General features: G+C 42.1%; 1 protein-coding gene across 2 annotated transcripts in view; it reads left to right on the top strand.

Annotated features, from left to right (window-relative positions):
• The window catches only part of DCBLD1 (discoidin, CUB and LCCL domain containing 1), a 46,932-nt gene extending 26,655 nt beyond the window's left edge, over window positions 1-20,277 (top strand). For both annotated transcript variants that reach the window (XM_021391670.1, XM_021391669.1), the window contains exons 6-15: window positions 1,373-1,506; window positions 6,614-6,654; window positions 7,912-8,127; window positions 8,581-8,711; window positions 10,412-10,559; window positions 10,649-10,765; window positions 12,245-12,335; window positions 13,359-13,408; window positions 15,419-15,538; window positions 18,199-20,277. In XM_021391670.1, the coding sequence (XP_021247345.1) occupies window positions 1,373-1,506; window positions 6,614-6,654; window positions 7,912-8,127; window positions 8,581-8,711; window positions 10,412-10,559; window positions 10,649-10,765; window positions 12,245-12,335; window positions 13,359-13,408; window positions 15,419-15,538; window positions 18,199-18,716 (1,566 nt within the window). In that variant the 3' untranslated portion in view covers window positions 18,717-20,277. The remainder of the gene's footprint in view (window positions 1-1,372; window positions 1,507-6,613; window positions 6,655-7,911; window positions 8,128-8,580; window positions 8,712-10,411; window positions 10,560-10,648; window positions 10,766-12,244; window positions 12,336-13,358; window positions 13,409-15,418; window positions 15,539-18,198) is intronic.

Raw genomic sequence — 27,773 nt, 5'->3', positions numbered from 1 at the left:
CTTTTCAAACAGACTAATCAATAGCGTGAGAACAAAGTCCACTGATTGTCAAATAAACCTACTAACTCCAGGTTCCTGGCCTTTTGGACGCATAGAGTTTTTCCTTCTTGAGGCAGTGCTCTTCAGTGTCCTAAATATTCCAATGAATTCATCTTATACTTGTTTAAAATCCATGTGCATTTCTTTTCTAATGTTATCTCTCATGGGAATAAAATACATTTCCATTACTTGCGGGTTTTCTTTAAGATTCTGACTTCAGTATCGCAGGAACATGCTCTGAGATGAAATTAACATTATACACTGTCCAATCACATCTCACTGATAACTAAAAGCCTCTTGGATCAGTTTTTATTAACTGAGCACTCTTTAAAACAAAGCTGCCTGAGTGGTTACATTTATCTGTGGTTCCTATCACTCATTGCTCTGCCTTTCCTGTGTCCCTCACCTTGGTCTCACCTCCCTCCACGCCTCTGAAATCTTGACATCTGTCGGAGTGGAGTTAAGATTAATCCTACCACTGAAGTAAAACCCCACTGTATCACAAATAAAGCAGTTGCTGTGTCTCCAGAAAGTCCACGCTTAACCTGTTCATCCAGTTACTCAAGCACACCACCCCATCCAGGAGAATGGCAAAGCTGAAAAAACAAAGAAGTGCCACATTGCATTCTAATTAGCTGGAGTTATTCCTGCTGTCCAGGGTGATTGGGAAAGAAAAGCAGCACATGACATGACCTCATGTAGATGTTATCTAGGCAGAGGAGTTTTTGAAGGAAATCTTTCCTCGCCATTAACATGGATTCAGCTTTTCTGCTGGGAAAGACCTCCGGGGCTCCCTGGAGCCCTACTACCCCTGTATCCCAGCACACCCAGCCCTCTCTGGAAGGGACAGGCAGACAGCCCTGCTTGCCAGGTGCTGGAGGTGCCCAAAGTGGCCCCATCTGAATAACACACAGCCCCATTTCCCAATGCATGCCATGCCTCAAATCCTAAGGCACTATGTGGTAACAGGTAGATCTGGCTTGAGGTAGGTCCACAAAGCCATTATTGTTTTCTCTTTGCAAAGAAGAGTGGTCGCTTTGCCTTTGACTTTGTTTTCCTGAGGTGGGCCAAGTATTTATCAGGTCAAAACTTCACCGCATTTTCCTGGAACCAGATGGTTACCTTCTTCTTTTGAGAAAAGCTTGACTTTTGGAAGCATGTATTCTTTTCAAAGATTACTATTCTTTCTTTCAATCTCTCCCTATTGCTCTCATGCCTTTGCAGGACTTTATGTGCTCTAACGTTTCCATAGCGGTGGCTTGGAAGTGAGAGCACTACCACTGTGTCAGATTTGCCCTCTCAGTTTGGGGTTTTGTTGGCTTCTGTCTTTCAGACCTCGCTGCTGTGCAAGTCGGCGATCCATGCGGGTGTCATTGCAGATGAACTGGGAGGTCAGATCAGTGTCACCCAGCAAAAGGGCATCAGCCGCTATGAAGGTGTCGTCGCCAATGGTATCTCCTCACATGAGTGAGTACCACTGGGGCACAGGGAGCTGGGAGGGAACTTACCCACCGCTGGCTCTGGGAGCAGTCCCAGAGCCCAGTACACTGGCCAGGTCATCAAAGGGAGGTGAGACACCGCAACAGTGCTTTTTGGAGCAGGAGATGTCAGCTGCTGGTTTTGAGGCTTTGCGGGTTTGTCTCTATGGCTTTATTAACATGCTGTTGGCAGAGGTTGTAGGAAAATGTTCCAAGTTTATGTGGCTTTATACAGTTTAGGGCTGTATCTTCTCTCTCTTTTCTTCTTCTTTTCCTTCTAAAATACATTTGCAAATTAATTGTTTAGCAGATACGTGAAGGTATGATGTTCTGCAACAAACATCTTTAATAGAGATACTAATAAATCATGCTAAATTCATGTTAAAGTGGAAAAAAAATCCTAGGAATAACTAATAAATAAAAAGTGCCGCTGAGCCACAGGGGATTTAGTGAATACCTTCTTAAACATTGTGCTTTTGACATGTTCAGAATTTTTCTCTTTTAGAATATTTATAGCAAGGGTGTTATATTTACCACTTATCTTCTGACTTTTAATTGTGCTGTTGTTGAAGTAGAAATAAATCCTCTAATCTCTATCCAGTGCAGTAAGCCCTTCCAGCAACTGCCTCTGTCATTTCTGTTGGTTCATATTTTGAATTTTTAAATGTTATCTGGGTTTTGCAAGAAGCATTTTTTCTTATGGGAAGGAAAATCTCCTCAGTCCCATGGACTACAAGAGCCAAGGGAATATGACTTTTGATTTTTTTCCTGTTTCCTTCCCCCATGTTTGCTCCACATCCTCCCAACAATTTAACAATCGTGGTTTCATCTGTAAAAAACAAAACAACAACAAAAAAAACCTACAGTACCATATCACCCATTCTGTAAACATTTGGCTTCTCCCTTCTCTCGGTGAAGCAGAACAAGCAGACCAATTATGGAATCACTATGAAACATGCTGGTACCAAAATCAAAGCTAATTTAAAGCTATCTGTATATGCATCTCACTCCTGCAGGTGATAAGCAAATTATGTAATCAAATGTTTAATTTTTAAGCCTTGTTCCCAGTGACCCTGGCCACATGCACATTGTGAACCCAACAGAAGACACAGGCATTCACCCAGTCTGTTGCTGTGCTTAACCTTAGGTACAGGTGAAAAGTGTTTGCATAATGGCGCTGTGTGTAGCTGAATACAAAGCGAGTAGCATGCAGACCACTAGCAGAAGGCCTCTAAAGCCTAAACGTTTTCTATTTCTCTTAAGCATGTTGCTTCACAGCTAAAATATAAAGAAAAATGATATGATCTTGTCTCAAGGAAAGCAGGACTGAGGGCTCAGCTCAGCCCTGAGCCTTTCCATAATGCAAGCAATACAAATTATTTCTATCACACATGCCAGCATTATGAAAACCTAAGAAATTAAATATGTTGTGCCTTAACTACAGAGGTTGTAAGAACCGTTTACATACATTTGTATCCGTGTGATCCTTGAGAATCCCAGAAGTAACTCAGACAGTAGCACATAAAATGTTATAATGTAAGACAGCTGGGATTCCCACTTGTATTTTTTCACAGTACAGAAGTTAGTGAGCAACGAATGAGGCGTAGAAGACAGCAAATGTAGATGTGCTGGGGGAAAACACTGTTTGCATAATTAACCCATGAACTTTACTGCCAAGTGTTCTTTTATTGTTGCTTCTCAAAATGAGTTATCCACTGCACGTGAGTGATGAAAGTACCCACAGAGGTGAAAACTTCTATTACACTGAGTGACAGAACTCCCACTGACCCAAGCAAGAGCCGAGATGTGTACTCCTGTGCTGAAACAGGCCTCCCAGCTTGGAGGGACTCCCCAGTGTGAAGTGCAGTCACCTCCTGCGTGCTGGGCCAGACAGAGGCACTCCTCGAGGACAATGCTCTCCCAAAGGGATGCTTTCTGCAGTTCAGACAGAGATACAAAATACACGGGCTCCTAGCCTGTCAGATGTCAACAAGTGAGATGTGTGATTGGTAGAAACGTAGGAGGGTGAGAACAGCAATCCCTGGGATGCTTCTGCTGCCCCTGGTGGCTGGGACAGTCCCAGGAGCAGGTGAATCACTGCTGTGATCCCTTTGTTCCAGGGGAGGTAAACTGGAGGATGCAGAGAGATTATTTTATTTCAAAACATGGAAATGTGTTCCTGGAAGCAGATGGTCTATTTACTATGAAGATAAACTGGTGCACATCACGCTTTAAAAAAGTTTTTATAATGTGTATTCCCAAAGCTGCCCAGCTTCGCTGTTCTTGGGACACCTCCACACTGCAATACATTCCTTTGTATGTTTTTTCCTTGCCCTCACCAGCAAGGAAAAACTAGTGCTTAGATAGCAGTGTTGTACCAGCTTTTTGTCCTCCCTTAAATGAAAGCCTGATCGAGTTTTTAAAAATCTCATTTATAGTAGATTTCAGTATTAAAGATTAAAATTATTTAGTGACTTGAGCTGAAACCGACCTCATCAGAGCTGCTGCTTGTGTGCACTGAGCTGTTAAATATCTGTGTTATAAAGTACCAGCAGAGCTATGAATCGTTCACTTGCCAGCCCTTAAGACCTGACCTTGGCCTCCCTGATTCCATTTTTCAACAAGCTTGTTATGCTCTGTTATCTATGAGATTTCCAGCTCTCACGCCCCGTGTGCAGACCTGAACCCACAAATGATATAATGAATATCAAGTGGCAGGATTTATTGGGCATTTCTGCTACCCGAGGACAAATATATGGGGTTTAACTTTGTAATGTGAGCTGCCTGTGGAGGCCTGTAACTGTACATCCGCACACGTGAAGTCATTTGCCTGTGAAAATGGAAGAGCTCGCATGCCTGTGAACTATGAATATGAGATTTGGGTTAACCTGTGCTGCCTATAAAAAGCTTCCTTGGGACAGACACTGGAAAAAAAGGATTTGAGGTTTACATAAGTTTATAATGTGAAGCAGCATTTTTTTTTCTCAGAGGCACCAGCACGGGTCTACCATGCAGTCCTGCCAGTGATGCTGCTGGGTAGGCAGGAAAACAAAGAGCATGGGATGATGCCATCCCTTAAAGGACAAAGTGAAATTTGTATGACAAATGCCACCTGTCACATTATGAAACTGATGAATTGCCACTTACTGAATTAGTTTGTCTTCTTCAGTGACTTGCAGAATTATAGCAGTAGTATTTCAGCCCATTTTTATAGCTATATAGGTCTTAGGAGTGCGAGCCCCCTCCCTTTGGTTGCTTAAATTGCAGTCCTGTAGTTTCAGAGGGAGCACAGGTTTTTATTACAGAGGGATATCACATAAACACATATTTGAGAAGCGCTGTGATTTCTGTTTTGGGTAGGTTTTACTGATCAGTCAGTTTTTCTTTTCTTCACTTAAACTGGATTGTTTTGTGTTCCCTAAGAAAGCAAAAATGGTTTTGGCTGCTGTTCCAAGCTGGCTGGAAGCAAGCAGAGCACATCTGATGGCCCGTGAGGATCGCCTAGGGGAGGATGTGGGAGGGAGGGGTTGAGTTTCTCATCCCAGCGACTCCACCGCCTACGTGCCCAAATAGATCTGCTCCCTCCCAGTGCTCTCCCCCACCCCAAAGGGCCTAATTTGCCTGCTGGCATTAACTTTCCCTCAGTGACAACAAGAAGCAGTGTACTTATTGACCTTGACACCAGACCAATTTCCACTTCCTGATTTGCAGCTCTTAAAAACCATACTGCTGTGTGCACCACTGTCAGGCTGTAGGCTGTTAGACTCTATAGGTAACCTCTGAGGAAATCATAGAATTATCTGAGTTGGAAGGGACCCTAAAACATCATCTAGTCCAGCTACACTGCAATGAACAGGGGCACCTACAGCTAGATCAGGTTGCTCAGAACCTTAGCCAGCCTGGCCTTGAATGCCTCCAGGGACGGGACACCCACCACCTCTCTGGGCAACCTGAAATGTTCCTGGCTGGCAGCAAAGGGCAGTCTGATGGAGCTGGCTCGATGCTGGAGTGCTCCAAAGAGCTTTCAGAGGGGCACCTGATGTGTGAGGCCACACAGAGCAGCACAGAAAGGGCCAGATTTTCAGGAAATCCGAATTTCATGTTGAAACCCAAGCTTTTGTTTTTGTTGTGCAGACAACTGAAGGAATCATTTTGGGATCTCAGTGAGAATCAGAAGAGAAAGTGGCTCCATGGGGAAGCTGAGGAGAGCACGGTTTTCCATGCTATAGTCATTGGGCGATGTTCTGTGTTGTGCAGGGCTGTGGAGGGTGGCCCGAGAAATGGCTTTTCTCCAGATGTAAAGTAGCCCATGGTACAGGGAAGGAGGAAAGGGAAACCACGGATGTGTTAACAGAGCAAAAAGAACAACTCCTAAGAAGAGCTGTTGAATGTGGTTATAACAGAACCAGACTGTTAATCTGAATGTAATCTGGTTAATCTGAGCCAGATTAAAGCAATGGGCAGTTTTCTTTGCCTGGCTGAGGCACGTTTAGCCAAAGGGAATGGCCGGAGCTAATGTGCATTACTCATAGTCAGGCGTAACTCTTTCACTGGTCCTAACGTGATTTTGTTACACCAGTGTGGACTTACACCAACACGAATTTACACCATTGTGAACTTATCCCAATAGAAATTCATTGATTTCAGTAAAGTTCCTCTAATTTAAACTAATGTGAGAAAAGAATCCAGCCTTGTGCTGGAGCGGTGTTTTCCTGGCTTCTTTGGCGTGCTTTGATTTTGCTGCTCTGAGGAGCAGGAAGGGGAAGATTTTGCAGTGGTGTTTAAGATCCTGTGCAGGGGAGTGAAGCAGAAGCATACAGAAAGAGTAACAGGGTGGGGAGATGGGCAACCATCCTAGAGCAGAGCAGAGCAGAGCAAATGCTGAAAGCTGCTAGAACTGTGCTGGATTCTGCCACAGCACGGGATGCATGAGAGTGCTCTGAGGGAGTAGATAGTCAAGAGCATAGCAAACAGTTACCTGGCCAGAGATACTTTGCTGGATAAAAAGTTATTCTGTACTGCACCAAAGCCACCCACTTCTCAGCATTCCTATAGCTGCTTCCTCAAAGGCTGAATTAATTTTTTTTTTCTTACAGTGGTTCGCTGTCAGATAAGCGGTTTATGTTTACTTCAAATGGTAAGAATAATGGCCTTATTTTACCCTTTTATTTAAGTATTTCCTCAAAAGTTTTGAAAAGTAATCAGAAGAATGTTAGGCTGTGTCTAGAAAGGATGTTTTAGGACAATGATTTTTATTCTAAATTGGCAGGTTGAATAAAAAATAGAAGGGAAGTGAAGTGAGCTGGAAAAAAAAAGAGAATAGGAATAGGTCATCTGCACATAGATGAGAAACAGGAATAGCATTCTGATGTTATGTCTCTGATGCTAGCATATGAAAAATGGCAATCAGAGAATTCCATTTTTATGTACTTTAGGTGGCAGAAAATGAAAGCAGTTTTTCATCAGACACTTATAAGTTCCATCTTCATTATACAAGAACTAAAGCATACAGAGGGATGGAAGTATATTTACATTGAACTTATACAGAACTAGCTTTTGTTTATGACTTTCAAAGTTGCAAAATGTCTTTAATCTGTCGAGGTGTTAATTTACATAAAACACAGAAAAGCAGGGGGAAAAGTTCGTGCTCATTCATTTGAATTATATTTCAGTCATCTTAGATAAAATCATTTACCATTCCAGTGAAAACTGCAGAACATGTATAGGCCTTTGTAATTGTCAGGAAATTATTTTTAACTCATTGAAACCATATTGCACTGGCCTGTTCTCTCTGAAAAATATTGATGTGCAGAAATTTTGTGGGTTCTCTGGTGGATTTTGTAATGCTTACCTGCAGCTATTACCTTCATAATATCACCTCTTGGCAGCAGCATCAAGGAGCTTCATTAATGAGGAACTTTCCTAGCCCTAATTGCAGATGAAAAACACGAAATATTTACAGTAAAGCGTTCCTTTCAGTACAGTGCCTTCATTTTAGAAATGTTGCACAGCAAAATTAGTTAATGCCAAACTCTAAATATAAATATTATGATTCAGAAGGAAAAAAATAAAATATAAGAAGTCTTCACATAAACAAAACAAAACTGCAGAGATTAAAAACCAAAATGACAAAGAAAAAATAAGAGATTCAGTAGTCAGAAGGTATGTATCTAGGAGCCAGTTGGTAAACGAGAGGGACTGCAGCATTCTGGTCCTGGACTAACCACCAAAAACTGAGTGGCAAACACTAATGGATAGCATCAAGTTAGCACCAGATTAGGCAATGTCTGGCTTGGCTGTTGTGAGTGGTCTTCATATGTTGTGAGCCTAATATGAAAATAGACTGTGAAAATGCAGAATAACTGCTTATGCCTGTCTGTGTTGGGACTCCTAGGCTGCAATAAATCTCTCAGTCTGGAAGAGGGATTCCTCTCCAAGAGCCAGATCACTGCATCTTCCTACTGGGAGGAGACCAATGAATTTGGACAGCTATTCCAGTGGTCTCCTGACAAAGCGTGGCTTCAAGTCCTGGGACTGGCTTGGGCCTCTAACCACAGCAGTAGTCGTGAATGGTTGGAGATAGACTTGGGAGAGAAGAAGAGAATAACAGGTAGATCGCTCTGATTATTAACAGCTGGGTTTTCCACTGGAGAAAGAAACTAAACACGGTTGAAAATTTAATAATGTACTAATTAAATCTTTCTTTTGTTGAATGTAAGTAAATATTCTGTATTGAGAAATGTTATTTTCATATATTTTCAGACTGCAGACATGGACCATAATTTTAAAAAGCAATTACAACTTCTGGAGTTGGGGTTCTTGGGGTTCTTGGGCTCTGCATAAAGCTCCGCTGCTTGAAATTCACAGCTTAATGCTGATTTCTGCTCTTGACACAACCTTTAAACTCTGTGGCCGCTCTTGAATTCCAAACAGACTTTGAAAAATAAATTAAGGCTCTGAACACAAAGGTCTCTGAATTGCTTGTACTTCTGTGTTTGCATTTGAAAATCTTGCGTTGAAAAAGAAACCTAACATGAAAATATATTCTGCATTTCATTCAAAGGTATCAAAACCACAGGTTCCGGATCCACTATGCAGAATTTTAATTTCTATGTAAAGACATTTATATTGAACTACAGAAATAACAACTCGAAATGGAGAACTTACAGAGGAATTCTAAGCAATGAAGAAAAGGTAAGAGAAAGTGGGAGTGGTAGTAGAGCACATACAAAAAAATCTATGTGCTGCCTTGACATTGAAGGACAGACTTTCACTGACATGAAAGATTAGGAGCTCCAGACTTGTCCAGACTTGCCCACACTTGGGCCATCTTTACCAGCGTAATTTACAGCTGTGGAGTAGATAGCGAGCTTGTTGGAACAAGGGAGCTATCCAGGGCTTTCTAAAGTTGTGAGATACACATACAGAAGCTTGTGCATGTGTGTATACTATTTGTATTAAAAAGGGTGATTAAGCTGTACAAGAGGCTGTTTGGAAAAGTATTTAGCTCAGTGAAATATCGGTGCTACTTATCTATATGCTTGCAGACTGAGCTCCTCTTTGGACAGTGTTCTAGGGACTGCACCACTTCCAACCCCACAATGGCATGACTCTTCTGACAGCCTAAATCAGTTGGGAATCAATGTACCTGCACTTAAAGTAAATGCTCTTAAATAAACAAAAGAAACCACACAACTCTCTGCACAACAGCTGTCACCGAAATTCTTTCTATGAAAGAATTGAACAATGATCTGATAAAAGCAGTGCAGCCAGCTCCTGCAGGCAAAGGGCGTGCTGCAGAAGTTCATGTGCTAACATTTTCCTGGGAAAAAAATCTTGTTTCCTTCGAAACAAAAATACAAAAGCCTTTCTGCTCCCACAGTGTTCATAGCCAGATCATCTTCACAAATCCTCCACGAGGGAGCTTGGTAACACTACCTGGTGCTCAGTCTTGACTATGGTTTTAGAAACTTGTCGGACTTGCAAAGACATTTCCTGCTATATCTGTGATTTCCTGAGCTTGTACAGAAAGAAATTTCACTGCACAATGTTAATTGCTTTAAAATTTTTTAAATGCTAAATGCTGGACATAGGGGATGTTGGCCCAAAAAGTAAAAAAACAACCTCATAATGGGTGAATTTTGGGAAGGCTAGACTCTTAAAATCTTCTGGTTTGCAGTTTTCCACAGTTATTTGCTATTTAAAAGTAATCCTATGAAAGTATTATTAGATATAGTCTGTTTCAACCAACAAACATGACAAAACCTGTCCGGCCTGAACCCTGTGTGGCCTGGTGTCTTATCTCAGATATGCTGAGCTCACTTCCCTATCTGATTGGGCTCATACATTCTCCTAGGCCATCCTGAAGCATCTCCAAGAACTAATATTGCAAGGGTTACTTGATCTGTACACAGGCTGAACCAATCTCAGGAAATAAGTACAGAATGAAGAAGATACAGCTACAGGGTTAATGGTCATTTTTTGATCTTGGTACAGAAAGCTGACGAACTCACTTAAATGCTTGGAAATATTTCACTTTAAATAAATAAATAAGTGCTTTGGTTGGGTTATTTTTCTTTCTATACTTGTATTCCCTGTTGCACAAGTAAGGGCCCTGCAGTGCTATTAAGGCAAAAATGTTGCATTATATCAGCATACATTAACAGAATGATAATCTTTCTTCTCTAAGCTAACAGTGAAAGGTGATCGTCTACCAGGATGAAAAAGACTGTTTCTTTTCAGAGCTCCCCTTTCCAAAAATCTTGTGGCTATGTCCCAGATGGTCTGTACATTAGATTTAGGATAGTAAAAATATTTGAAGTTGGAAGACAGGAGCATTTTTGAGAAGCAGATTTTTGAAACACGGCAAGTAACATGCTTACGTTTTGTTGCAGGTATTCCAAGGCAACTCTGACTCTGGTGACATCGTACGTAACAACTTCATCCCCCCGATAGTGGCCCGTTATGTGCGAATTATTCCTCAGACTTGGAACCAACGGATAGCACTGAAGCTTGAGCTGATCGGTTGTCGAATAATGCAAGGTATGGAGTAAGCAGTGCTTCCAAAGCACAGTGCTCCAAAAGAGTGCTGTGTTACCACAGAATAACTCATTCCCTGCTCTCTTTTGCAGTGAATAGTTCATTTACACATTCAATGTGGCAAAAAACAAGCCAGAGCACAGAAACCTCTCTTGGAAAAGAAGACAGAACTGTTACAGAGCCCATCCCATCAGAAGAAACCAATTTAGGTAACACTGCCCATCACTAAATTTTTTCTATGATACATCATGTCTTCACCCCAGCCTGAGTAAACTTTAAACTTTCTCACAAGTCAAAACTTTTGTTTTCCCTTCAGACATTTTTAAAGGTTAGCTACAGAGAGAGGAGGGAGGATCTTGGCTTCTTTTTGTCTTGAGGCACAGAAATAAATTGAAAGCCTTAATTTTTCTTGATGTGTATAACACCAGGCTTTCTCTTCCCTGACATATTGGTTATTTGCTGTGCTTCGTAGCCTCAATGCACCATCCTGAGCATCGGTAGCATTTATGGAGGAGCTCTTGTCTTCCTTACCCTCTCCCTCTATTTTCTAACTTTTGTAACACGTGGAATGGTGGTCTCACAAAAAGGTTAGCTTCTCTCTAAGCAATCACGACTCCTCTCAGAGCAGATCCCCAGTGCTAAGCAACATACTGTAGTGCACGATTGTGTAATTAAACATTTTTTTCATAATGCTTCTATTCACGGGGGTTCAGACAACCTTAATTCTCATACTTCTCCCTCAGTGCCTTAATTTGCAATCTTCATCCTTTAAGTGGAGGCAACATCTTAGATCTTAAAAAAGCAAACAAATAAAATTTGTTGTATATATCGGCTGACTGGTGGATCCATAGCCAGGCAGGAATTATGGCCCCACCACACCAAACACTACTACCTGTTGGGTAGCTGACAGTTGTAGAATTGTGTCTGTGAACAAAGAGGTTGTAAGAAGTGTTCATTGTTTAAAAAAAGAGAAAAAAAAGTCTTCTGAAACTGCATTGCTCTTGCCAGGAGCAAACTCAGTTCATCTGTGCAGTGGTATAGGTAAATTGTATCCATTTTCACTGAAAATGAAATATTTTGAAATTTAATCTGCTAAATTGTAAACATCCCATGGACATGCGCACTACCTTACTCTCAAAGTGTCTGCAGGAATAGTGAAATGCACACTCCTGACACAAAAGCCACCTCATGGCTAATTTCCAAATCCCTGTTCTAGATCATTTTTAACACAGGCAAAACATTTTTCCCTAGCTCAAATCTTGGAAATCTTTGAATTATTTTGACTGAAATGTTTCAGCCAGATCAGCAGGAGCCAGATACTCAGCATGGAAAATTGCAGCTTCATTTAGCAGCTTTAAAAGTAACTGAAAACAGCATTGCTGTAAGTGGCTTTTTATAAAAAGTTACCCAGTATGTAATAAGAAAACTGCTCAGTGTAAGGATGCATACAGATATTGTGCCAAGTGTCAGCCTTGAGACCAACAGTTCAATGTATTTCCCAACAGTCTTCCATTTGTGTACATGGCAGGCAGCTACGTATGGCTGAGGAGCAGTTTTGCAGTTCTGTAGTTTTACATTCACATGCTCTCCCACAAGGAGCGCTCCTGCAAGACTGTCTGTAGGAATATATATCCATCTTCAGAGTAATTTGCCTTTTTTAACTTTTATCCATTTATTTTTCTATACAGGCTTAAAGCTTACAGCTATAATTGTCCCAGTCCTCATAGTGCTGTGTCTGTTCCTGTTCTCTGGAATTTGTATCTGTGCAGCCCTACGAAAGTAAGATACTGTCTTTTGTCATGGGAGATATTTGTGGCATCCTAGCTGGCACAACCAAATATGTGCCCTCTTTCCAGAGTCTCTTTACCGGGAAACTGGAAATAGATCATTTTTTTTTAAGTCTTCCTTCCAAATAGAACTCATGCTGATGTAAATTGTCTTTCTTAATCATCCCATAGTCAGAGGAAAACAAAGATGAAGGAGGTCAGAACTACACACCCCAATTTACAGTCCAATGCAACCAGCTGCTCTGTTCAGCCTACACATACCCACAAATGTGAAGATGTAATGCAGCTGAAGATGGAACAGTTTGCACACTAAAGCTGAGCAAAAATTCAGGGAAGGAAACATCTGAGCTGTCTGAAGCATTTTATTTCATTTCCCTCCCATTGTCTTTCTGCTTCCTCACCACTTAGGGCAGTTAATGACACAGGCCAAAGTCACAGCTGATCTATAAGGAGTTGCACACATACATTGTTAAGCAGATAAAACTAAGCCACTCTATTTCACAAGTCAGAGGATTGGAAGAAGCATTGCTAACTTTGGGTTCCAGTAGGTGTCCATTCCTGTGAGCTTGCCCTTGAATGTAGAACAGGAAAATGCATCTATCAGCATCCGGGGTTTTAGAAGCACAAGCAAAGCTCTAATGATCTTGTTTCATCATGAGCAGTACTTGGCTCTGTCCTGAATTTCCAGTAAAATCCATAAACATCCAGAAGAACAGACCCAAAACATTACCTAGAGTGACATATAACGACATGCACACATCAAATCCATGAAGGAATTCCTTCAGACAGAAGGAATTTGCACAGCGGCACTCAGAACATGCACACAGATGGGGAAACAAACGAGTGTGGAAATACGGGTTTGCGTGCCTTACAGTCTGATAAATGCATCCTCCAGGAACTAAAAGGGAACAGTTGTTTTCAGCTGCTAAACACACAGACTCTGCTGAAGTGAAGGAGTGAAAAAGATGAAATGCTATGAGTGCAGAAGTTTATAAATGTTTTCCTCTCATCACAGGCAAGAAGCCAAAGGACTTTCTTATGGATTATCCAATGCTCAGAAATCAGGTTAGTGGAGAATGGTGGGCTTTGTCCTGTCACCTGGGCCAATGGGAAGGATTTTATGCACCATGTGTGAAATGTTTATGAAAGAGCAGCCATGTTTCCTCATTCAAATTCGCTATTTCATACAAGGGAAATGGCAAATGATAGTCCCACTTGTGTCATCCCAGCACAGTGCCCAGAGAAGCAAAGTAATTTGGTTTCTATGACAGAAAGGCAATTAGCAAAAGATCTATTACACAGAATTCATAAATGTTCATGTAAGAGTGCTCCCAGGTGCCTTTTCTTTCCTTCCCTTCTCCAAAACACCTATTTTGCAGAAAATTGCTACTTTCCTTTTTTTCCCACAGCAGAGGGGATTGCCACTATCCAAGACAGCAAGTGCTAACTATTTTTTATGGCTTCAGTGTTTCCATTTTGCTGCCCTCCTGATTGAGACTATATTAATGAAGCCTAACAAAACCAAATTGTACTTCACACATAAAATCAGAATAGAGGATTGTTTTGAGGTCTCTGCTGTAGAAGATGCTTGCAAACCCTGGTGCAAGAACATACCTTGTTAAGCTTAATTATGCTTTCTAGAGCAGTTTCCCCTCAGCCTGGAAATTGGAGCTCAGGACCTTTTTCCTGGCTTGCTAACTCTGCAGAGGAATATTCTTCTGGAACTCAGATTTCCATTAAAAAGAAATCACTAAGTAATTCACACGTCTCCTGCAACAGCTCAGCTCCAAAATTTCATCCCTCAGCAGGTGCTGGCATCAGGGAAAGGAACTTTGTTACCCATTTCAGCTCACCCTCATTAGAAAATTAATTTGTACTTTACATCATATTTGCTAATAACATTTTTCAAGGTCACATCAAAATCCTTTCTCACTTGCTAATGAGGACAAATCCCATGAAATTGGAGATAGCCTCTTATCCACTCAGTTCATTTGTAGTGTGTGCTTCACAAATTAAGCTTCTAAACACTGTGAACCCTCAACAAGTCTGCATATGACACCAAGTTCGGAAGAAGTGTTGATCTGCTGGAGACTTGGAAGGCCCTACAGAGGGATCTGGACAGGTGGGATCGATGGGTCGAGGGCAACTGTATGAGCTTCTATAAGACCAAGTGCTGGGTCCTGCACAAAAACCCTGTGCAGTGCTACAGGCTTGGGACAGTGGCTGGGAGGCTGCACAGGGGAAAAGGACCTGGGGCTGTTAGTTGACAGCCAGCTAAACATGAGCCAGCAGTGTGCCCAGATGGACAAGTAGGCCAGTGGCATCCTGGCTTGTATCGGAAATAGCGCACCCAGCAGGAGCAGGGAGGTGGTTGTCCCTGTGTACTCAGCGTTGATGAGGCTGCATCTTGAGTAGCGTGTTCAGTTTTGGGCTCCTCGCTGCCTGGAAGACATTGGGACCCCGAAGCATGTCCGAAGTGGGCATGGTGGGGGTGGGCTGACAGTTGGACTACGTGATCTTAGTAGTCTTTTCCATCCTTAATGACTCTGAATCTAACCAGGTTTGGGACTTAGCAAGCTGGGATTTGAACCCACCTTTCAACAGACCTCACGTTACAGGTGCCAGACAAGAAACTGACACTGGACTCTCTTCTGTCACATAGAGAACAAATAAGTGCAGGTGTTCAGGTATCAAGGAAATGGAAGCTATACTCAGCTACGGAAAGAAAAATTTAAAAAAGGAAATTTCAGGCATTATTTTTGCTACATAAATGGTGGCAAAATATGATGCTGATTTAAAGCTTATATTTTACAGTGGTCTTAAGATACACCTTACGCCATTCTTGCCAAGAAAGACAAAGAAGAAAATCCTCTCTATAGCTTAGTTTCTACTTGGAAATCTCAGAGGTTCTTTGTTTTTGTTTTTTGTTTTTACACAGCCTGTTTTAATCTTGCTTTGTAAGTAGTTATGTATATTGACAGCAATCAGTAAACTAAAAATTTAACGTTCTGATAAGCATTCTAATTTTAAGCATTTAACTTTCTGGCATCTTCTATTCTTATTTCTTTATCACAGGTTGTTGGAAACAGATCAAGCAGCCCTTCACCAGACATCAGTCAACTGAATTTACCATTAGCTATACTAATGAGAAGGAGACACCACAAAAACTAGATCTGGTCACAAGCGACATGGCAGGTAACAATTGCTCCCACTCTGATGCATTCATTTTATTCTGTGAGGAAAGCAGTTAGCAGGAGGAAGAACAGGTCAGCAATAGTGGAAGCTCCAATGCTCGTGAAAGCTGAGGCCCAACGACAGATTTCTCTGTGTTCATCCCAGATGTACTGGGGGGACAAAAACAGATGAACCTTCGCTTTTTATATGTTGGGTTTTTTTTTTTTCCCTGGAGTTATTAGGAAAGATTTTTCCTCACTCCGAACTAGTTGCAATTGAAGGTAAGCATGGAATGCACTCAGACAAGGGATGCAGTGCAAGAACTCAGGCTGCCCAGGGAAGTGGTGGAGTCACCGTCCATGGAGGTATTTAGGGAAAGGGTAGATGTAGTAGTACTTAAGGACATGGTTTATTGGGCAATATTGGTGATAGGTGGACAGTTGGACTGAATGGTCTTAGAGGTCTTTTCCAACCTTAAGGATTCAGTGATTCTTCTATAATTCTATGAATGTACCTAAGGTATTGCTGACACATTTTTATATTTCTATTTAAACTCAAATGTCTCTGGCACTGGAATAAAATATAACATCCCTTGCTGCTGATCAAATAGAAAAATTGCTTATTTGTTTTGTGGTTGGATTCCATGCCCAGCTGGAAGTCATGCTGAGATCTGCGTGCAGTATTCCTGGTGCCTGAACTGTTTTGGAGATGAGGTCTCCTGAAGTGACAGATGAGGGAAAAAAAAAAAAAAACACTTCAATGCATCTCCCCTGTGTTATCTTGGCTTCAGGTCACTGTCTGGAGAGAGCAAATCCCTGCATCAGTACTGCTTGTTTTCCAAAGGGATGTGTTTTTTTGTTTTGTTTTGGTTTTTTTTGTTTTTGTTTTTTTTTTAAGTCATCCTCTTAGTGCATCTTATCCCTGCCTGGTTTTCTCTGTCTGGAAAGGCCAGACAGAGCAGCCATTTTATGTGATCAGTGATCAGCAACCTTCCAGAAAAATTAATCTGCCCTTTCCAGGCTTCAACTCTTAGAAATTCCTAAGAATTTATCCAATACATTTGTTAGAGAAATACACTTCAGAAGTCTGTCAGAGATGGCTTCAGTGCTTTACAGAAACTTACAATATAAATATGCAGTTTTTCAATATAAAGCAGTTTTATTTCATGAAGGAAAGGGAGCGAGTAAAGGTTCCTTATCTCTGCGGTTACCCAGCGACCCTGGCTGTGTGCAGGGGCCTCTGCTCTGCCCATGCTCTCTTCCTGCAGTGTATGAGAACTCGAACCTCTCATCCTGGCCTGACAGCTCCCAAAGTTCTGTGTTTTCACCTCCTAGAAATAAGAAACACAAAATAAAAGCTGTGACTACAGCCAAGAAACGTGCAGCAAATGCCATTTCATAATTAAATTGTGGGGGGCATGCAACTTGCATATAGGTTACCGTACTACATGAATTCTTCCCCTTCGAATTCCTTGCTATTTGCTCGTCCTCACGGCAGCCCCCAGAGCAAGTGGAGAGACTTTTTTCTGAGCAAGTGAGATTCCGCAGTGTAGCAGCAGCAGTGCTGGTGAGAGCTGCATCACTTATGACATATCATAACACCTTCACCCTACATGCTACGTTTGGGAAGTAGCCAGGAACTGCCAGAAAGATTCACAGGACATATGGGATTGAATTTAAAGCTCGTGTCAGATGAACTACAATGCCAAAACAGAATCTGAGCTAACTTCTTCACGCCTGTGTGAAAATACAATATTTTATCAGTGTCATTTACTGGAGCTGTTCAGGTCACCATGTATATCAGTAAGCAATTTTCACAAGCACCAAAGGGAAAAAGTTAGAATGCTGAATAGCAGCATGATAATTTTCTGGAATGTTTGAAAACCTCATTAGTTTAGATCACTTTCTAATACAGCAGCCTGGCATCCTCTCTGGCTAGAGCTGCAAATATCCACTTTGTGAGGCTGTATCCCTTGGATCTTATCTCGTGCTCCTGCTGGGGTCAGTTCTCCATTTCCAATTCAGCTCCTGCCCCCTCCTCAATGAGGTGAACTGTTCTCCAGCAGCACTGTTCCTGCTGCTCGCCTTATGGCTCGTCCCCCTCGCGCACACACTTCAGTTGGAAGCTGACTTCACACATCTCACACTTCCCTTGACTCTCTTGGCTGCCTTTCCGCCTAACTTTATCCTTCCTGTCAGTCAGCCACCGAGATTCCTTTTAAATAGAGCCGGCACTTGGGCTCATTAAGAATCCTCCAGGCATCTTAATTACTGCAAAAGTGGAACACTTGTTTTGAGAACTTTTTTCCTTTGTGGAACTTCATGTGAAGCCCCCTCTCAGGCTTATTACTAATATTTTGTTGTCTTCCCTCTTTTTTTTTTTTAAATAGAGTTTTGGGGTATTCTCCAGAAAGGATGTTAATGCATTTGGGTGTGTAGGCAGGGAAAGGCAGGCAGGGAGGGAGGGAAAGGGGTGACAGATTGAAGCTCCTCTGCAGAGCAGCTCTGCCAAGCTCTGCAGCACCTGGGCAATGAAGAAGGATTACGGATTCAGAGATGGGGCAATGTTTCCTGACGTCCCTGATAATCACGGGTTTGATATAATAAGCAAATCATTTTCTGCCACTTACTACATAAAATAGTGTGCGTATGTGTCATTGAGCAGTGCATACTTCCTTTTAGATTATCAGCAGCCTCTCATGATTGGAACTGGGACAGTAACACGGAAAGGATCTACTTTCAGACCCATGGACATGGAAGAAGAGGGAAGAAGGGGGAGTGCAGAGTTTGAAAACCACTATCACTGCCCGCACAGAGCCAACCGGCACGAGTACGCTCTGCCCCTGACCAGCCAGGAGCCCGAATATGCCACCCCCATCATCGAGCGTCACGTCACCAGAGAAAATAACTTCTCCTCTGACAATGGCTACAACGTACCTGTAATCTCCTCACAGAAACATTCCCTTTCTGCCGGCAGTTTCTCTGGCTCATGCAAGACTGATACCAGGAATGGAGGCTATCAGACACCCCAGAGCGTAATAAACTATGACAAACCTAAAGCTAATGGTATTCTGACCTCCGTGAGCTATAGTACGGACTACCAGAAACCTCAGGCGAACGCACTAGGGAGCGAGGGTTACTCAACACCCAGAGACTGCCTGAACCCAATAAGCCAGACAGCAATGACAGCTCTCTTGTGATCCGCTGAGCAAGAGAGACGTGGTGCACAGGAATGTCACTGCGCAGCTTCCAAAGTGAAAACAGAGTTTTAAAGGATTCTGCTGTGGAAGGCAGAAGGCAAACAAATCCTGTGTACATAATATTGCAGTCTTGCTGGGTTCTGACATCTGAAGAAAGCATATGCTGTTTATCACTGTTTATATCAAAAGAGATGTTATCAGTGAAGACTGTATATCTTATTTTCTGTAACTGATCTCAGTGCTCCATTTGCAACGTGTGCAATTTGTACATAGCTTTTATTTAAGGAGAGTTTCTTAAGTTTCCTTTTCACCTGTGGAATTGAAAAGAGAAAAAAAACAGCTTCTGCAGAAATAGCTCTCTCTATTCCACCTGCTGTTGTACTGCAGCTGTAAATTGTGTATCTTACAGCTGTAGTGGTTCAGTTCCTTTCCTATGAAAACTGAAGATCATCACTGCAGTTCCTCTTGGGAGGGTAGAAGTAAAACTACTTGAAGCGTGAAGTGCACAAGAGAAGGCAGCTGAGCATTTAAATACCACGCTCCATCTCACCTGCTCAGCTGCCTTCCAGCAGCAATCAAATTCAATCCAGCTTGAATTTGATCTAGTGCATGAGCTGAGCCTAACTTGCTATTCACATCAAGTACAGGTAGAAAAGGTGGAACAAGCTTTGGATTCAAGCCATAGCGATCACCTTGCAGACACATCTGCAATAGAAACATGCCTGTTGCATTTAAATGCAAGACAGTGGATCAGCACAGTTGTGCTCAAATAGTTTTTCTTTTGCAGCAGATGTTACTCAATTCCATTTTCGGACAAACTTGAAAAAGTGTGGGGCTGGCTGCAATGCACAGCAGTTGGCTCCTCTTTCAGCAGAGGTGCCTCTGAAGCTACACAGCTTCAGGTTGGGATTGGAACCATCCTTTGCCCTGCTACCTGCAGCACTTGGCGCCCTACCTTGAATTCAAAAGCCTGTCCCAGAATATCAAAAAGTGATATACTTCCGAGAGGGAAGGATGGTGCTACATTTAAGGCGCAAGGTTGGGAAATTAGGCTCGTAAAATGTGAGCTCTTGGAAAGTCAGTTTTTCAAGGCCTTGTGTGTTTCCTTGTGTGTAAGCTGGGGATCATTTGCAAAGGATGCAGCAAAGATTTCTTGTTTGTTCACAAAGTGCTTTCCGATCCTGGGGTGGAAAGTGCTTGAAGAGTACAGAACAGCTGTAGTGATACCAGGTACAAATATTGCTAACTCGAGCCATGTTTGACCTTACGAACAGCTCTTAATTGTTTCTTTGCATTTGCTTGTTTCGTGGCCTCAGTGGTGCAGTTCTGTCACGCCGATGCACAGTGCATGCAACTTCCGTGCAAAGAAGAAAGAGTTGAGCTAACCTTGTAGTCCTCCTGTGTTTGCTGTCAATACAGTTTCTGTGAATTGTATAAAACACCTCAGGTTCTGAAGCGAAGCAGCAGCAGCCTGTTTGTTAGACTGAGCTGGGTGGTGTTGTTTACCTTCTGTTGTTTACATGTCTATGTAAATAAAGAACACTGGTATTTGTAAATCAGTCACACAGGCCTGGTACTTTACTTGGTGACTTCATCATCGCTGCACACCCACTCTTGTCACATATCCCACAGAGTGAGAAGTAACTGTTCTTTATTCCGTGCAAAAGTGCCAGTTGCGCAGCAGCAATTTACACTCTCAGTATGACAGGCTAAAAAAAGCTTATCCTGGTGCCCCACTTAGCCTGGCTTCTGTGTCCATAATCTCTAGGGAAAAAGCACCCATGAACAAACTTCTGCTCCCAGCCCTGCTGCTGGATGCACGTAACTGAGGGGAGGATGAGGCTACCCCCCTGGTGAGACTGAAACCAATGCTCCACCCACACAGCTAATTAGCTTGACTTGTCACTTTGCAAACAAGCGGAGCTCTGTAATCAGAGCTATTCCCCACAAAGATAATGCAGCAGTGCAACAGCAGCAGACAGCTGATGACATGGCTTGTGTTATAACAACCTTTTGGCATGCCTCAGCCACATGCTTTTTGCATCTGCAGTGTCAAACCGTTCTTCATTGCACATGCCCATTTTTTGCTGCCATTCAAACCCATCTCAGCACTGCTATTTTAGCTGAAAAAGAAGCTGGGTTTCAATTTGCAACTTGCCTTCATCCCTTGCTTCTCAAAAAGAACCCGCAAAACTGCAAAACGATGGCTTGGAATCAATCCCCAGATGTCTTCATTATTTCTGCGTTACGATGGTGGCTCTGTCATCACTCACACTCCCGGTCACTGCACAGTGCTTCATGGTTCAAGTCCGAGTGACTGCTGAGGGCAGTCGACACAAATAGCTCAGGGCTTCTTCCCCTCAGCCTGGGAAACGGAGCTCTTAGCAATCTAGCAGCAGATATTCAGAAGAACTTCCAATCTCTGTAGTAGTGTCTCCATCCTGATGGTGGCAGAGATACTAAACCCTCCACCCTGTAAGATGGAAAGGGGATGCCTGAATCTTCCCGGTGGTGGGGACTCATCCTCATGCTCCTCCTCAGAATGGCTTCTCGCAAGCTGCTCTAACTCATCTGCATCTGTCTAATTTCCACAGTCAAAACCAGCTGCAGGTGTAACACAGTGAGACTTACCAAACATGGTGTATTCAAAAACCTTTCTTCTACAACAAAGATTCAAACAGGCCCCACTTTGAAACATTAACAGACTTGGAGGTGCTGCACTCGCACAGGGTCTCCCTCCAGCATGTCTTGAGATTGCGGCAGAACAGAGCCTAACATCTTCAGGAGACTGACCACCTGGTTAACAGAGACCTTCAATAGCGATTCAGTATCAAGCTTCTTCCCTGAGCAGGCACTCCCATTAGTCTGAAACAGTATAAGTGCAGCAGAGTTCACAAGAAGGTTGAATATTAACTGGTCACAGCCCTAACAGCCTACCTGTTCCAGCTGCAATTGATGGCAAGCCTCTGACAGTGCTGTGAATGGGGTCACACACTGTAACGATGTGCCTCTAACCAAAGGAAGTGAAGAAAATACAGTGCCTTCTACTAAAAAAAGGGAAAAAAACCTTACACAAAAACCCACAAAAAATCCTTCCCACCACCAAAAGGGTTCCCCAAACACCACAACAAAAACAGATGTTCATCACTTTCATCTCCTTAGACTGGAAAAGATTGCAAATTCCCCAAAAGAGGAGAGATGTAGGTTAGGAGGAAATTCTTTACTCAGAGGGTGGTGAGGCGCTGGCACAGGCTGCCCAGAGAAGCTGTGGGTGCCCCATCCCTGGAGGTGCTCAAGGCCAGGTTGGATGGGGCCCTGGGCAGCCTGAGCTGGGGGGGGGGCAGCCCTGCCCACAGCAGAGGTTGGAGCTGGGTGGCCTTTAAGGTCTCTGCCAACACAAACTCTTCTGCGATTCTACAGTTATTGCTCTTTGACCTTAAAACAATATATATTGCATTGCAGCAACGCCTTCAGAACTGTGCATATAAAGTCACCACTAAGGCGGCTAGTGAACATTAGACAAAATGCAGCTATTTGTCAGTGCCTCAGCTTTTCCCAAAGCTAGGCATTTTCTTTTATTTTTTTTCTTTTGCCAAAGCCAATAGTTTTTCTCCAGGCAGTTCCAATTCATTTCAGGAGGGTAAGTAACAAAAAGCAATTAGCTATGAACAGGAGTTTTGTGACCTCTGTGAGACCACTGATTCATTTCTTAGAAGTCAGGCATTCTCTGAAAATAAACCTTGTAAAAATCTGTCAGTATTCTTTCATTCACTCGAAGAACAGGTTCGGTTTCCTCAGCGTGCATGTGTCGTAAGCGTTCCCTTTAGCCTGCAATCAGTCTGGACTCTAGCAACGACAAGGTTATATTACTGCATTCCTTTTTCTTTATTATTTTCCATAATAAAAGTTCCATACGGGTCTCTTCTTTCCAATGTCAGCGATGATGTAAAGCTTGTACTGACCTCCAACCTCCCCTGCAGTAGCACAGCACAGGGCAAACAAGCAGAATTTATCTTTTCCTTTGAACCTCATCAGTGTTGTTGAACATGACATCTATACTGAAAATTATTCTACTGTAGCTGCATGGGGCTAACAAGACTAACAACATTATAAAGGAACAGCAGCAATGCCTATGAATTATTGAAGACTGAATAAGTTTCAAAGAACATGCTTATTTAAAGGTAAGGTACCACTTCTGCGTGATCACTTTGGAACTCCAAATAGAAAACTCTGCAGATAAATATTTCTAAACTAGATAAAGAGGGAAGACATCCTTAGTAGGAAAAAACTCATGTTATAAAAGATAAGGAGGACGCCTAACATCTGTTGTTCTATGTTATCTCATTGTATAGTCTGGACACAAGAATTTGAAGGCTTTTTCACTCTAACTTCACCATATTTGTTTAGGCTTGGCCTCACATTATGCAGCTGTAAGGCCTGAAAAATGTTTGCCACCTACTGTATGCAGCAGTTATTCAATAAGTCAGTGTCTCAAGCGGAGTCAATCACCATTTATTTAGACACAGTTACAGAGCAGCCATGCCAGATCTGTGAGATTATCATCCCATTTACTTTTATACAGTCATAGGTATCAGAAGGAGAAATCCAGGAAAGAGACAACTTGATAAATGTAAAGCACATAATCATTTTTCAGCACAGCAAAATGTATAAGCCAATACATGTGACACTACTGTAACAAAGGCTCTTGCATCCTGATCACCATCCTGAACCGAGCTCCAAAATCCATAATTTTGTGTAGACACAATTTTTTTAACAGACCTGATTTGAAAAGCTCCCTTAAAGATCCACATTATATCCTCGCCTGAAGAGGGACAATAACTCTGAATGTCCAACACTTCCTATCATGAGTCTGAGCCAGTAAAAGGAGTGAGAAAACTTGCAAAATAATACGATTCAAAACTGCAAGGTTCTCTCAGTCAGATCGGGTAACAACAGACAATAACAGACCTTAAAAAATACACATTGTTTAGAAGGTAGCCAAAAATTAATGCCAAAATTTTAGCCTTCACAGAAACACCCAAAATAATTTAACACAAACAATACAGAAACAACAGCAGTGGCCAAAGCCTGACACGCTTCAGGGAGCTTATCAGAAGCTTCCTGAAGAGCTACACGAGAAGTGGCAGGGAGCAGAGATGACAGTGATACTGGCCATGAAGGAAGGGGAACACGTGCTGTAGAAAGACATTAGCTACTACTGAGCTGTCAGTCTGAATGATTCATTGCCTTGAGCACGCAAGAGGAGCCACAGCCTTTACAAATGTATTTTATACACCTTAACTTCTGTGGCTCAGGCATCCATTTCATAGATGGACAAACTGAGAGAGAGAAAAAACTTGTCATTTGACCAGAGTTATTTCAGCAAATCAAACCCACCCAAAAAATGTAAAGGCCTTTGAAAACATCAGTCACAAACCTGTGAAAAACTTCTGTCACGCAGGGAGAGAAGACATAGGTGATAAAGACTTAAGACGTGCCAGCAGACCTTACTTGAAGAGGCAGGTTTTCTTTGCATCTATGGCTAAGCTTTTTATCCTTAAGTGACACCATCTGTTCTGACAGACAGTTTTATAAAATTTGAATAAGGTGACCTCGATAGAGGATGCTTGTGATGTGGAAGAATGAGAGTCATACATGGATGTGAAAAGGTTGTGGACAGCTCATGAAATTTCTCTTCCATGGGTACCTATGTGCATACAGTGCTGTCACGAAAGACAGACCTCATCTCTTTTGACACTCACAACACATAGATACCCATGATTTCTGTAACAATGCTGTCATAACTTCTCTACAATCTTATAAATGCCTGGCATACGGCATTCAGAAAGATGCCCCTTTAGAGTCCATAGTTCATTCATACAGTTAACTTCCTGACAGATTAACACACAGTATCCCCTCCGATTATAGCACAGTCACATCACCGTATGAGGATCAGCATCAAGGACAAATGTTTTATGCAGCACAACATTTGGCTGATGCATTCACTGATCACCTGGTTAATGACAACAGACACCATTTGGCGGTTATTGGAAACAACAGTGTCAGGGAAAAGATTACAGAGGGTCAGTGTGAATTGATCCTCCTCTTTCCTCTGACCAAAAGCCTTCAGTATGAAACTAGACAAGAACAAAATGTTATGTTCATCACTCTTTTTTTTTTTTTTTTTTTTTTTGCTCAACACAGTTGGATGTGATGGGCAGCCTCAGTCCCAGCAAAAATGTTAGGAACGCGACAAGGCTGGTTGTAGAGCACGATTGAGGGGCACTCGCAAAGCACAAGCTAGGGAGTCTGCAAACCTACCCAATAACTCATTTTGTGTTTTATCAGTGCTCTTGGTCCATTCTTTCAGAAGCACTTAATTCACCCAGAGAGATCAAAACTTGCACCGTGAGCATCCAAGAGAGCATTCATTTTTTAAAGTAATTGATGGAGAAATTAAAGTATTCTTTAACAAGTCATGATTCATGCATGCGTGTGTTCATATGTTCCTGTATATATGCTGCACAGATACAGAGAACAACGTTTGGTTTAAGCTATTTCACTGGAAAAGTACTTCCTACAGGACACTAACTAGACTGGACGTTTGTTCTTTTAAGAGTAAACATGACTAGAAATAGTTTAAAAGAACAAAGTTTTTCAATTTTTAAACTTTTAAAAACATACACACACACACAAAGCCAACAACAAAAAGAATCCGCAAACAGCAAAGAATAGGACCCTTCTCCGTCCACTTAATGCCGAAGATTTGAAGGAAGCTGCTGCCCCCTTTTGGTTCTAAATACAAGTGCAAATATCGTGCACTAAAAAATTTAGGATTCTGATTACAAATTGGATTCACCAAGAAATAGACAAGTTTTGATTTTGTAAATAGCATAAAACTGAGGTAGTACAAATTACACTGACTACTTAATAAGGTCAATAGAAATGACTACTTTAACTTACTATAGTACTAAAGCTACTAAGATCTCGTAAATGCAAAAGGAGAGATAGCCAATATAAAGAACATACGAAACCTTGTGAGAAGCCTGATATATAACACATCTCACAAGCCATCTTAGCATTCCTTGCTTAATAGGACAAGATCAGCATATATTTTTTCTGAAGAACCATTTAATAACTAAACAAATTCATCATATACAACCAACATCATAGCTTAACGGCTGGAGTAATATTCCCTAAGGGATACTGCTGTGAAAAAAGTGACTCCCATGTCCCAGCTTGTTCACTACAGAGATGTCACCTGTGTCAGCCAGGCTGCAGACCCACCTGAATTCAGAAACTTCAGAAGGCTGGCAGCTCATGTGACCACCAGGTAAGACCAGGAAGAACCTGGTATGAAGCCCAGGAGAACACAAAAGCTTCTGCTGCCCCTTAGCAAAGGAAAGGTCAACAGCAGCACTCTCCACACACTGGTCCCAGAGGGAGTGAACTGCGACATCCCACTTCTCGCTGGAAGGGAAAGCATCCAGGGCAAACACCTATCCAGAAGTGTAAACCCAGTACACAGGATATGGAACTGCTCTGGTCCAGCAGCCTCAACATTAATGTTTCCATTCCCCTAAATAAATTGACAATAAACACTTGGACAATAACGAATACCAGTAGATAAAATTATTATAATGTCATTCTGTTCTACTCCATTTTACAAAAATGTTACTCATTCAAACATTGAGACAGTTAACAGGAAAATCAAGATTTAATCAACAGGACTGTAGTTAATAATTTGATGACTTAAAATTTAACTGAAAAGTTACCAGATGTCTACCAGGCATCCTTGACTTACGATTTTCTTATTGGTAATCAAAACATGTCCGTTAATGCTTCTAATTTAGCTTTGCTTGTTTTTACATCTTCCTAATCTTCTATTTGAGCCCAAGGCACCGAAAACCACGCAGCGAAGAGCTGATGGCTGTGTTGCTGGTGGAGGGAAATGCTGGGGAGACGGATCAGGCTGTGTTTCACGGGATGCTAGCAGCAAAGATCAGGAGCACTGCTTTTGCATTTCAGAAAGGGAGCTTGAAAAAATGGAAGGCAGCAAGATCTGCTAATGAGGGAGATGCGATCATAATTTCCAGTATAAAGCGAAAAGCAAACCAAAAAAAAGCAAACACCCCACCCTTAAACAAAACAACAAAATGTACAATTTTAACCAGTTTTCCTGGATTCTTTTTTAGGGACCAATGCATTTCTAATACAGGTCCCAAGGGGACAGCAGCATCCTCCTAAAGAGCCTTCACAACACCAGCTGTGCAAAACAAGTCCCAGGGCAATAGGCAGAAAGCTGACAGACAGCTGGCACCAAATAGCATCTACAGCTGATCCACTTAAATGAGTGGAGGAAAAAAAAAAAATAAGTGTGTGAAAGATTTACTCAGGTGACTTAAATTTTCCATTAAAAAGGGAAAATTTGTGAAAAATATTTCTTGGCCTCATTCAGCCATTTGGCCTCAAAGCCCATTTCATGACCAGCACACCACAGGTGTGGGCATCGGGAGCAGACACCAAACTACTGCAACAGAGTACACAAGCAAATATAGGTAAGGCAAGGCTACTCTTAAGCATATGAAGCAACAACTCAACTGCCTGGATAGGGGGTGAGGCGAGGAGGGAAGTATCTTTCCTTCAAAATTTGTCACTTCTTAATGCCTGAAATCCACTCAAACCATGAACCACCCAGTTTCAAAAGAACTGGAAATAAGATCCCTTTGGAGAAGACACTCTGGGCAAGAAGCAAGTAGGCAGGTAATTCGCTCTTCAAGTTACTTAGCTGAGATTCTACACAGCAAAACCTGACTTCATAGTTGCATCCAGCATCAGGATGAGCTTCTCTTCTTCTGTGTACCGATCTCTGGTCAAAAATATAGATAAAATATTCTGTGACTACAGGCCCTGTCAGCAGCCTCTAAGGTCACTCAGCTGGGCACCGAGACATCATGACATTTTGCACAATCCTTCTTGACCCCAGCTGGCACAAAGGAAGTTATTTTTCTCCTTTTACCATCCTTTTCCATCCTTATTCATAGTTCCCACTAATTC

This window comes from Numida meleagris, chromosome 3 (assembly GCF_002078875.1).
Source record: "Numida meleagris isolate 19003 breed g44 Domestic line chromosome 3, NumMel1.0, whole genome shotgun sequence".
In the NCBI taxonomy this organism is placed as follows: domain Eukaryota; kingdom Metazoa; phylum Chordata; class Aves; order Galliformes; family Numididae; genus Numida; species Numida meleagris.
Note: the sequence above shows the minus strand (reverse complement) of the source record. Positions and strands in the feature narration are given on the sequence as shown.